Consider the following 12,256-nt stretch of genomic DNA (forward strand, 5'->3'; position numbering starts at 1 on the left):
AGGGTGAGCAATATGAAAAAAATGATACTTCAAGACATTTTCATGATACTTGATAGGCATAAAGTATTATCATATTATCCACTCTGACTGTATTAAACATGTTTTCTGTGCATGGCTCTGTTGATTATAAGCCAGTAAAGATAAGGACATGCATCATGATAACATCTGAAACCCTGACATTGTTTACCCCTGTGCTTGTGCCTTGTCCTGTTCAGCTAGTACCAAGGCAGTTGTGGAGGAGTCAAGCAAGCTGGCAGAGTGTGTTGGGAAGACACGCAGCCTGCTGAAGAAAATTTTGTCAGAGGGCATGGACAACTGCCTGACCAAGCTGGATAATGACCCACAGGGCTACCTTAGCCAGCCGCTCACACTGTTGGAGGCAGTACTTCAGGAATGCCACAACACCTTCACAGCTTGCTTTCACTCCTTCTACCCTACTCCTGCCCTACAATGGGCCTGTCTCTGCGACCTGCTCAACTGCCTTGACCAGGTAAATGTCTCCTGAGAGCAATTAGTCATCAATATAAGTCAACAATATAATATAATTCTTTCTACATTGCCCAATTTTACCAACAGTGGTGAAGTCAGAGAGTGTACTCATCCTCTGTGGTATGTGACAACCTTTTGAGGAGCCAGCTACACAGAGCTCTCTCACAGCACACTAACAGTGACTAAAGACTGTGATGCCTGATTGTGTCAGTATGTCACTTAATGAAGAAGACACTATTAATTACCCCCATGCCTTGTGGGAGTGTACCACTTTGTAATCCTAACTTCTGGCTCCAGCTGATAAAAGACACTGCTGTATTTTAAACTAAGCCATAGAATTTTGACCTGTACTTTATTTGGGAGCTTCTTTACTATTACCACTCCTATTCCCCCAGTAGGGGTACATGATATATTGGTGGCCAGTATATTGTTTGCCAGCAGATGAGAAAATGTAGGTATTGGAGCCAGTAATTGCAACCAGTAACTCACTGCCAGATTTGTGCTTGAACATGCACTGAAGCAGTAGTCAGCAGTGGTGGGTATTTTTGTTTTTCTTGAACTCACTGAAGTCGAACCTAGTGAAAAAACACAGCCCTTACGTGGTTGATCACTAGTTTCATTCCTTCACCAATCAGGATGCTAAAGAGTCCTTGGGCAAGACTGTCAGTGCTGCATTCACCTGCTATCAGTATTTGCAAAATTACCGTATTTGTCATATGTTATTTAGTGTTGTGCCTGTAGAATTAGTAAATGATCCATTATTACAGTGATACCCTGTCTTACACTCGCTGCACGTGTGAATTATAGTATGAACCTGTTTTAAATACATAAAAAGTACATTCATTAGTGTTTTTAAAGTTACCTGGTCCTTAGCATTAACATGATTAATTTTCTAGTGCTTTGTGTATCCTTGAGAAGCTGAACCACTTTCAAGCCCCAAAAATAGCTTGGTGGCGTTTTGTTCTGAAATATCTCCGGTGACATGCTCATTTAGAGGAATCAGCAATCCTAAATCATTAGAATACACAATTAGAGGCCTGGCATTCACAAGAGCACATTGAAATTAAGATAGTCATTGTAATTGTCAGATCTCTGACAGATCTCTCACTCTCAGCTTCACACTTACAGTAAATCCAATGTTCATGTTCTAGGACATCCAGGAGGCAAACTTTCGCACCTCAAGCAGTCGTCTACTGGCTGCAGTGATGTCTGCACTGTGTAACACATCAGTTAAACTGACCTCCATTCTGCCTATTGCATATGATGGAGAGGTGCTGCTACGCTCGCTTGTTAAACAGGTCAGCACTGAGAATGACTCGGCCCTCGCTCACCGCTTCCCCCTGCTGGTGGCTCACATGGAAAAACTCAGCCATGTAAGTACTCACAAACATCATGCCTATGTATCCACTCAGTACAATGTTCACTGTAATTATTAACAACAGAGGTAATGGACACAGACTTTGCCTTATATCTGTGTGTGTGTGTGTGTGTGTGTGTGTATATATGAGTATATGTATGTATGCATGTATATGTGACTTTTGTAGTGACTTTTTTTTAGCATTAAAATGATATGTATGTATGATATGTATCTGATATGTGTTTGTTTGGGCGTCCAGACGGAGGAGAACCTAATGGGGATGACAAGTTTCCGAGAAGTTCTGGAGAAAATGTTGGTAATTGTGGTTCTCCCAGTCAGGAAAAGTCTGAGGAAAGAGATGGAGCTTTTCTCTCCCCATTTAGTGTCCAACACTTGCGGCCTGCTGGCCAGCATCGTCAGTGAGCTCACCGCCTCTGCTCTCGGATCTGAGGTTAGATACTTATGTCTTTCTCTTTCTTTTTCGGTCCATCTCTTTCTCTTTTACCTCCTGCCTCTTTCTTTCCTGGAAAAAAGTGACCATTTTTGGAGTTCTAGTTAGAATAAGGTTTGCCCCTCTGCTCTAATCTTATTACTGCAGCCTGCTGGCCATAAATAGCCTTTGGCTGCTGCATGAGAGATGATATCATTCTGCTCATCAGATACATCCCCTCCTCTCTGTTCCTGTTCTTCCCTCTTTGAGTATTATGCTGTAGGAAGCTGAGTCATGGTCACAGGTGTGTTCTCCACAGGACTGTATCACCCCTCTATTGTCTGGTCTACTGCAGTCCGTCTTCCTATTGCTTAGGAAACTGCTATTGACTGGTTGTCATAGCAACTGGTCAGCCGTGCCGTTAGTCTGCTGGCTGTATAGAGGACGAGCCTTGTTACTGTCCATAGCAGAGACGTTGAATATTGTGCAACTTTAGATTAAAAAATACTCACTATTGCAATTCTTTGAATTGCTCTGTTGTATTTCCCTTGCTCAGGTGGATGGGCTTAATTCACTGCACTCTGTAAAATCTACTCCCAACCGCTTCACTAAGACCAGCCAGGGCCGCAGCTGGAACACAGGCAATGGCTCCCCTGATGCTATCTGCTTCACTGTGGACAAACCGGGCGTGGTTCTGGTGGGCTTCTGCGTCTACGGGGGAGGGGGTATCCATGAATACGAACTGGAGGTTCTCGCTGATGATGTAAGAGCTGTTTTTTTTTTTTTTTTTTTGCATCAGTTATATAACCTAAAGCCATTTTTAGTTTGTTCTGAGAACATTCTTCTATTCTGTTATTTATTCATTTATTTTTACATGTAAGTAGCAGTCATAGAAACCACTCTTCAAGTCTCAAATTACATGGGGAAATATTGATATGGCTGTTTCCAGTGATGCTTACATTTTCATGCTGCTTGTGTTTTTTCAGGAAAGCTTTTATAAAATCAAGCTTTGATAATAACCCAATATGTACATTTTGATGCATGTTTCAGGCACAGACAGAGCACCCTGGGGACTCTGCACACTCCCACAGATGGACATCTTTGGAGCTGGTGAAAGGTACCTACAGCACTGATGATAGTCCCAGTGATATTGCTGAGATCCGACTGGACAAGGCTGTGCCTTTGAAGGTGATTTGGCTACTTACTTAAGCTCAAACATAAACTGTCTTCCTTTTGTTTTACGGGACTTTCAAACATCAGAACATCTGCACCTCATATCTGTTTACTACAGGAGAATGTGAAATATGCTGTTCGCCTGCGTAACTATGGCAGTCGCACTGCCAATGGGGATGGAGGGATGACCACAGTGCAGTGTTCTGACGGAGTAACATTCACCTTTAGTACCTGTAGTCTCAGTAGTAATGGCACCAACCAGACCAGAGGCCAGATCCCTCAGATCCTCTACTACAGGTGGGTTATCACACCTTTGTATCCCTCTTTTCACAAACCAATACATCCTTCAAAAAAAGCAGTGTCTTTCTTGTCATACATGAGCTGTATATACCTTTAGAATAAAATATGATGTTAAAGCTGTTGTATGACATGAGAGTTAACTGGTTGTAGAAAAAAGAAAAAAAAAAGACTTTTTTTTCTTATTTTAAAGTGGTACACCCAAAGTAAATCTGTAATTAATTATAGTACACTGATTACAAGTATTTTTTGTTACATTGTTATTGTATTTTGTCTGCCACAGAAGTGAATATGATGGAGATTTGCAGTCCCAGTTGCTGAGCAAGGCTAATGAAGAGGATAAAAACTGTAGCCGTGCTCTTTCAGTGGTTAGCGCTGTGGTACGGGCAGCAAAGGATCTCCTACACCGGGCCTTTGCTGTGGATGGTGAGCATTATCCCTTTATTCATGGTCATACTTGAGTCTCTTACTTTGACTAACTGTTTGCTTTGTGCAGCTGAAGACATTCCAGAGTTGCTGAGCTCCTCCAGTCTTTTCTCCATGCTACTTCCTCTCATTTTGGCATACATTGGCCCTGTGGCAGCCTCAGTACCAAAGGTAATCAGATGTGTTCGGCCTAGGTATTTGTTTTTGTTTTTGTCTTTTTCTTTTCTTTTCTTTTCTTTTCTTTTATATATAGTTTATCTTATCAGTGTCTATTATATCCATTATAATTTTGTGTGTCCCTGTAATAGGCTGCTGTGGAGGTGTTTGGTTTGGTGCAGGAGCTTCTCCCAGCTGTGTCTGCCCTGAACCAAAAGTATGCCCCACCTGCTTTCAATCCTAACCAGTCTACAGACAGTACCACGGGTAACCAGCCTGAGCAGGGTCTGTCGGCTTGCACTACTTCCAGCCATTATGCAGTTATAGAGAGTGATCATCCTTACAAGCAGGCTGGTGTTACACACTACAAGGTAAAGCATTATTTTGTACTCCGGTGGCCGGAGTGTAATACTAATTTGAAGAAGTAATTTTTAATTGTAATGACAAAGTATATCAAGGTAAACATAAAAATATATATTTGCTTCTTATGAAGCTAGAACTATGAAATTCAACTTTTTTTTTTCTCCTCTTAAAAAAAAAACAAAAAAAAAAACTAGGTGTCCTTCCCAGACTGTGTGCGCTGGACAACTATAGAGTTTGACTCCCAGTGTGGCACAGCCCAGCCGGAAGATGTGCTGCGGCTGCTCATTCCTAGTCGAACGCTGTACTTCTCTGGCCTGGGAGCCAGGCCCCTTGCCCATGAGACCATCAACGCCTGGACTGAACTCAAGAAATTCTCTGGATCTACTGGCTGGCCCACCAGTGTCCTTGTACTGCCAGGTAGGAGCACAATCTTAAGTGCCTAAACACAGAGCATGCTACTCTATTTGAACAGCTCTTGTTTGGAAAAAAAATAATAATTCCACAAATAAGTATAACATTCATATCCCAAAAAGGTAACTTAAATGTAAATTGTTATAGTTTGCAAAATTAAAACTTAAATCACTTATGGGTCTGTGTTTCTAGATGAGTGTGAGTGTGTGTGTGTGAGTGTGTGTGTGTGAGTGAGTGTGTGTGTGTGAGTGAGTGTGTGTGTGTGTGTGTGTGTGTGTGTGTGTGTGTGTGTGTGTGTGTGTGTGTGTGTGTGTGGGGAGACAAAAAAGAGGTATTTCCAGCAAATAAATGCATTCAAACACTGGTAGTGAAGATTGATCACTATATACTGTTGCCATTGTAAACTCATATATATATATTTCTTCTTTAATGTAAGGTAATGAGGCCCTCTTCTCCTTGGAAACAGCATCAGATTACGTCAAAGATGAGAAAGCCTGCTTCTATGGCTTTAAATGTGTGGCTGTGGGGTATGAGTTTAACCCTGGTCCTGATGAGGTAAGGGATCAATTTAAGCCCTTGGTTTAGGGAGATTTAGAATAAATTTCTTTCTGATAAATCCCTGAGTTAATCTAAATGAGTTTGAATCTCATTCTCAAAGGATATACTGTTCCTGTTGTTTTTTTTTCTACTGTCTTATGTTTAATGAAGATGGTTGTATATGTTTGGCTGATCTTTAGTTGCCTAGTTACTTAGTGGATTAGCACCATCTTTTGTGAGCTAGAGCAAAGCTTTGTGATCTCTAGTCATGCCTATTAACTGAAACTCTCTCCACCTGCCTGTGTCTTTTAGGGTATTATTCAGTTAGAGAAGGAACTGGCATATTTGGGAAGTGTGTGTGCCGCTGCTCTCATGAAAAAGGACCTAGCTTTGCCTATAGGTAAAATATATATATATATATTGTTTCTTTAGGAAGTTTTACAATGGTCATTTCATTAGTAATTTCCACTTTTAATCATACTTTCACTCATTCCTGTTCAGTGTATCACCCTTTATTCTCTTCCACAGGAAATGAACTAGAGGAAGATTTGGAAATTCTTGAAGAGGCATCACTCCAGGTATTACAATTAAAGGTTTTGTAAATCATTTAGGTTCAGTAAGATAAAGGTGGATTAAGGTGGATATACTAATCTAGTGTCTGTGATTGTGTGTATTAGGTGTGCAAGGCCCATTCAGGGATCCTGGGGAAGGGGCTGGCTCTCTCTCACTCCCCTACAATTCTGGAGGCTCTGGAGGGCAACTTGCCCCTGCATCTGCAAAGCAATGAGCACTCTTTTCTGGAGGACTTTATCACTTGTGTGCCCAACTCAAGTGGAGGCCGCCTAGCCAGGTTAGTCCTAAAAAGAAATCATAGTAATGCAGGCTGAAGTCCAGCTGCTTGCGTGCTGTGTGTTGAGATTATAGACTAACTGTTCAAATGTATGCTTTAAATAGCAGTTAGTGCAATACGTTAATCAGACTATGCTGGGCAGTGCTCGGGGGAAAGCTTCGGGTAAATCAACGAGCAGCGAATTAATAAAATAATAGCAAAGTGGAAAGCAACTGTGCAAGAATCCAAAAGCTATATGAACATGAGCAAAAGTGAGAGGGCTGTGATCACCAAGGAGTTGACTGTATGTTGACTATACATATCATCTACACACTCATCAGCTGTAACATGCAGCCACTGTTGCTTTCATTGGACATCAGTGATGAAAATTGGAAAATGCATTCACCCTATGGAAATTATATGACTTTCATGTTCAGGTTCCTATGAAACCTGGTTAACCCTAATAAAATTACTGTTAATTAATTATCTGTCCACTTTTGTAACTTATAACACTGCTTTAATTTCAAAAATCTTTCTTTAGGGTTAAGCTTGAGCAAATAAGAGAATTGTGCTTAATCGCATTGCACTACACAAACAAATAATCGCTATTGTTTTTATCGTTGGACAGTCCTGGTTTTGTCTGATGATGACGACAACAACAAAATAAAACCAAATAAAACCAATGCATACCTGAGAGAGGCAAGTTATAGCTTTTTTTTTTTCTTCTTCTTCCAAAAACTTGCCTCTACTTTCAGGTGGCTCCAGCCAGACTCCTATGCAGACCCTCAGAAGACTTCCCTCATTCTCAATAAAGATGACATCCGTTGTGGTTGGCCAACTACTGTGGTTGTGCAGACCAAAGACCAGTATGGGGATGTGGTACATGTGCCAAATATGAAGGTATGCCTTGTACTCATACAGAGCAACGATGGTTTTATGTCTAAAATGAATTTTTTAATGTCTAAAAAATCTTTTCCAAATGAATCATCTTTGGTCTGCAGGTGGAAGTGAAAGCTGTGCCTGTGTCTCAGAAGAAGTCAATTCAGCAAGACAACATGAAGAAACTGCAGCGACTGCCAGGGAGCTCTTCTAACTCAGCGACAGGCACTGACCTCACTTTCGGTGGCTTACCAGCACCAAAACTGGAGGCTACTTACGAACCCATGATCATCAAGGAAGCCCGCTACATTGCCATTACCATGATGAAGGTTTGCTACTACTGCTTTGATTTGTGAGGGCATGAATAATAGGTACATCCCATGTAACCATGTGCATTCATTTCAATTTCATGCTTGGATTGTGGTCTTTCCCCCCTACTTAGGCATACGAGAATTATTCCTTTGAGGAGCTGCGCTTTGCCTCGCCCACTCCAAAGAGGTAATGATGTGTTTCGTGACCTGCTATGTTCTTTCTTCTGTTGAACAGACGTAATATTTTACAGCATATGCTCTTATTCTCAACAGGCCTAGTGAAAATATGCTCATCCGGGCTAACACGGACGGCACCTACAGTGCCAACTGGACTCCTGGTGCTGTTGGGCTGTACACCATCCATGTTACCATAGACGGAATTGAAATTGGTAAATAAATACATAAATATGCTCGGCTACATTGAAAATGAGAGTTGCCCTCAATGTACTTCCGAGTCAAAATAAAGGTTGATTGATTGATTGAAATAGTCGTAGCAATAATTATCGTAGCATGAATAGATAGATAGTAGCAGCGATGTAAGGTAAGGGGAAAGTGTGCCATCTGACTCCATAAAAAAAAACAGTTTTTTATGAGTTAAGTAAGCTTTATTGAGCATTTCACTGTGGAAATACTATTTTAATAACATAATACTAAATGCCACATTAAAATTCGCTGTATATAAATGATTGCTGACAGCATGGAATTTGCTGCAGATGCAGGTCTGGAGGTGGAAGTGAAAGACCCACCCAAAGGGATGATCCCTCCAGGCACGCAGATGGTTAAACCCAAAGCTGAGCCACAACCAAGCAAGGTGAGATTTCCTCTTATAACATCTAAACCGAGACCTGACCCCTTTGGCATTGCAGGACTTTTCTTTCCAAGAGTTATGTTCTTTTTTTTTTTTTTTTTTTTTTTTTTTTTTTTTTATTGTTGACATTGTTTTTATTCAAACATGAAACCTTTTACCTTCAGCTCATTAGAAATGAGGCTTGAGTTGTATTACATGCTTGTAAGGAGTTTCCTGGGTTGACATGAGAAGCGACTTTTTCTTTAATGCCTTTTTCTCATGTCCTTGTTACTGTGAGTTTAAACTGGGAAACAAGCAACACAAACATACTGCGCATAATCATGCAAGCTTTTGTGCCTTTGCTGCTGGGCTCCCTCTCAAAGCTTGCTTTTATGGCCTGAGATTTTTAAATCAGAACACTAATCTGACAGGTTGTTTTTGGAATGGAGCTCTTCTCATACTTTCTCTGCTACATATCCCTGCTGTGTGTTTGCCTCCTCCTCTCATAATCTGCGGTGCTTTGCTTTCTCCTGCCATCTGCTTGCCTGTCTCACTGTTCCCCGTCTCTCTCTCTCTCCCCTCTCTGCTTCTCTCAGGTGCGCAAATTTGTCGCCAAGGACAGCGCAGGGCTGCGTGTGCGTAGTCACCCCTCTCTGCAGAGTGAACAGATAGGCATAGTCCAAGTCAATGGCACCATCACTTTCATTGACGAGGTAAACCACTCTAGAGTAGGGACACAATCTGTCTGTATTGTTTCCAAGTACTGTGTCCTTTTCCCTCTTGTATTTCCTCTTTTTTAAATCAGAGAGAGCCTGGTGACCGTAATTGTGTGATTCTTTTATGGTTCCTCCTTTCTAAAATCACAAATAGTAATAAGCTTTTTAAAATTAGTTGTGCAACTCTGTATAAGCTTACATTTTTTTGATTTGGTTAAAACATATCTTTGCCTTTCCTTTGCTTCACACATGCAAGAGACTTTGAGGCTGCAGTTCTGTCCTTAGCCTTAGTCCAAGGGACATTCACTTAAATTAGTCAGAGCTGGCCCCTTATAAGTCTGCTCTCTGTTATTAAGACTATTTCAGCAATACGTACACTGCAGATGATGATATACATAGTAATTCCACACCAACATGCTCTCTAGATCTGTGTTTACATGTGACATGCAGCATCTTGTATATAATTAATTATAGCACTATTACATGCAGAATCAACTACAGCACCTGTGTACTGCAGCCTCTAAGGATCATGCGAGGTCCTGTTAGCAGTTACAGGAGGGCATGGCTCCGCTCTGTTGCTTGTTTCCCATAGATCCACAATGATGATGGTGTGTGGCTCAGACTGAATGATGAGACTGTTAAGAAGTATGTTCCCAACATGAATGGGTACACTGAAGCCTGGTGCCTCTCTTTTAACCAGCATCTGGGCAGAAGCCTTCTAGTCCCTGTTGACGTAAGTAATGCCCCTTTGTAGTCTAGCTGGAGCCCCTATGCTGCCCATTTGGGATCGGGAGTTATGCCTCATAACCTTCCAGGATAACTGGAACACTGTGCCAGTGCATTCAGTGATATCCTAGTTTTACATTCACTCTCAAGTGCACCCAGTAACCCAGTCCCAAATGCCTAAAAGCATGAAGTGCTGATAACTTTGAAGCCAGCTATATGTTTTCTTGCATGTTGTAATTCAGTGGCAAAACACTCCAGTGTTTCTTCTGAAGACTTTCACTGAGATGTGCAGAAATGAAAGCATACGGGCAGGTGCATATGCACAGTAGTTTGTATGAACGGTACTAACACTTGCATAACTGGTATGTTACCCATCATGTGTGGTGTGGAAAAAAACAGCTTCTTGATGTCAGTGCACTGTGCAGTACTGTTTTCTGATGAAAGTGAGAAACTGGATAAGCTACATCAGAGTAACTCAAAGGCACAAGCTGCCTTTCAACTGAACCCCTGCTGCCTCTTACTCCACAGAGCCTGACACTACTGCATACAGTGCAGTCCGTAAGTATATGTCGTTTTGGTTTTGTGCTCCAACATATTGTACTCAAATGAAACCAGTAGTTTTTGGTCTACACTATCAGCTTCAAGTGTGTTTGTATTCATATCAGCTGACATATTTTGGAATTACAGAACTTTTTGTACATGGTCCTGTCATTTTAAGAAATAAGAAGTAATAAAAAGGACAGCTAACTGCATGGTTGTTTTTTTTGCCAACTCCGTTGTTTCATTGGTTACTCATGAACAAAAGCAATACCGAAAGATCTCAAATTGATTCTGAGTTAGGACTGAAGAAACATAGCCAAACATTAGTTTTGGGGAAATCAGCTGTTTCATACATTGGGAAGAAGATAAACAGAAAAATACCGCTATGAAAGCTCAGATGAATCATCTCATGATGCTAACCACTGGGAACCTACTCCCTCAATTAGGAGACCATACTTCAGATTCAGTGGAATGGAGGTACAAAGCCAAAATGACAACATACTTGCCACTGTTGTGTTACTTTAGGACTGCACTGTGTATTTGAAGGTCATCTTAACAGATGAAAATGTATTTGCTATATTTGCTTCATGGCACAGAAATCTTCAAATCAGATGTCCTGGTTAAGAACATTTGTTGATTTCTTTGTTTCCCAAATATGTATGCTTCGGACTTAGTGAACAGACAAAGGAGCATGTCACACATTATTTTCTGCCATGAAACAATTGGCTGTCAGAAGCCTGCTTTGCTGGAAAATGTGCCATGGTTCTGAAAGCACGTTTACTCATGGATTTGAAGGACTCTCAATAAGAGTCTCAATGTGAACAGCATGACACACCATAACTTTTTTGGAAGATTATTAATGATGGTGCAATTGGTTGTTCAGTGAGCTTTTAATTTCTTAAGCATTTCTTGTATTACAGTATATCTCTTATAATGCAGGAATGAATGGATTGAAAATTACAATTTGTACCAGATTCAGTGGCAGCAGATTCAGAATTTCATAAGTAGGCTTTACCTCAAGTGTACAAGTCCTAATACTAGACAGTAATTTTCATGAAAATAAAAAAACATCAAAGGAACGGATTTCTCTCTTCCAAAAAAAGAAAATCCATCCCGTTAGCGCCTTTTTTCTTCTAAGTAATTCCCTACCATGATTTCACTTTCTTACAATTTGTTGCTCAGAATGCCTTTAGCAATAGCCAAGGAGTCAGGGATATCGACTTTTTGTCTTGGACGACCTTATCTTGTTTCCCTCAGGTGAGTTGTCCCAATGACAGAGATGTGTATGGCTTTGCTGCTTCTTTGTTTTCCACCAGTGTTTGTCATTTATTTGTCCTCTTGAAATGTTGTGTATTTTTGCAGTTCATGCGTGTCACAAATAAATTCAAACACAAATGCATGGTTATTTTTGTGGTTTGCATCACTGGGAAGGTTCAAGATTATATACCGAACATATATATACATAAATGCATTTTTGTACTATTGTTGCTAGTGATACTCTTTCACTTTTAGCTAATAGAAATGTTACATGAAGATGTTTGAATTAGTAATTCACATGTCATTTGCATGAAAGTTCATTTGTGTAAGAGACTGAGAGCATACACTACATGTCCAAAAGTTTGAAGACACCTTCTAATTCAATGTTTGTTTCAAAATCAAGGGTATTAATAGAGAGTTTGCTCTCCTCTTCTTACCTCGTTTGGGAAAGCTTTATGCTAGATATTGGAACATTGTTGTAAGAATTTGCGTTCAGCCACAAGGGTGTTAGAGAGGTCAGGTACTGATTGTGGAAGATTAGTTCTGGAACACAAAAAAAGCACTAGCTTGTC

At 40.6% G+C, this 12,256-nt stretch overlaps 1 protein-coding gene across 16 annotated transcripts in view; it reads left to right on the plus strand.

The window, feature by feature from the left end:
- Positions 1–12,256, plus strand: part of mycbp2 (MYC binding protein 2) — a 77,734-nt gene that overhangs the window by 42,863 nt on the left and 22,615 nt on the right. For 10 of the 16 annotated variants that reach the window (XM_037539449.1, XM_037539450.1, XM_017710823.2 and 7 more), the window contains 22 exons: positions 216–490; positions 1,641–1,862; positions 2,106–2,297; positions 2,833–3,039; positions 3,327–3,464; positions 3,568–3,746; positions 4,030–4,172; positions 4,243–4,343; positions 4,481–4,699; positions 4,886–5,108; positions 5,539–5,657; positions 5,952–6,039; positions 6,168–6,217; positions 6,317–6,489; positions 7,224–7,368; positions 7,470–7,676; positions 7,790–7,845; positions 7,932–8,047; positions 8,372–8,469; positions 9,042–9,158; positions 9,754–9,894; positions 11,610–11,684. In XM_037539449.1, the coding sequence (XP_037395346.1) occupies positions 216–490; positions 1,641–1,862; positions 2,106–2,297; positions 2,833–3,039; positions 3,327–3,464; positions 3,568–3,746; positions 4,030–4,172; positions 4,243–4,343; positions 4,481–4,699; positions 4,886–5,108; positions 5,539–5,657; positions 5,952–6,039; positions 6,168–6,217; positions 6,317–6,489; positions 7,224–7,368; positions 7,470–7,676; positions 7,790–7,845; positions 7,932–8,047; positions 8,372–8,469; positions 9,042–9,158; positions 9,754–9,894; positions 11,610–11,684 (3,284 nt within the window). The remainder of the gene's footprint in view (positions 1–215; positions 491–1,640; positions 1,863–2,105; positions 2,298–2,832; positions 3,040–3,326; positions 3,465–3,567; positions 3,747–4,029; positions 4,173–4,242; positions 4,344–4,480; positions 4,700–4,885; positions 5,109–5,538; positions 5,658–5,951; positions 6,040–6,167; positions 6,218–6,316; positions 6,490–7,223; positions 7,369–7,469; positions 7,677–7,789; positions 7,846–7,931; positions 8,048–8,371; positions 8,470–9,041; positions 9,159–9,753; positions 9,895–11,609; positions 11,685–12,256) is intronic. The other 6 variants (XM_037539452.1, XM_017710833.2, XM_037539456.1 and 3 more) reach the window with 2 other exon arrangements.

Source organism: Pygocentrus nattereri, chromosome 6, assembly GCF_015220715.1.
Source record: "Pygocentrus nattereri isolate fPygNat1 chromosome 6, fPygNat1.pri, whole genome shotgun sequence".
Classification (NCBI taxonomy): Eukaryota; Metazoa; Chordata; class Actinopteri; order Characiformes; family Serrasalmidae; genus Pygocentrus; species Pygocentrus nattereri.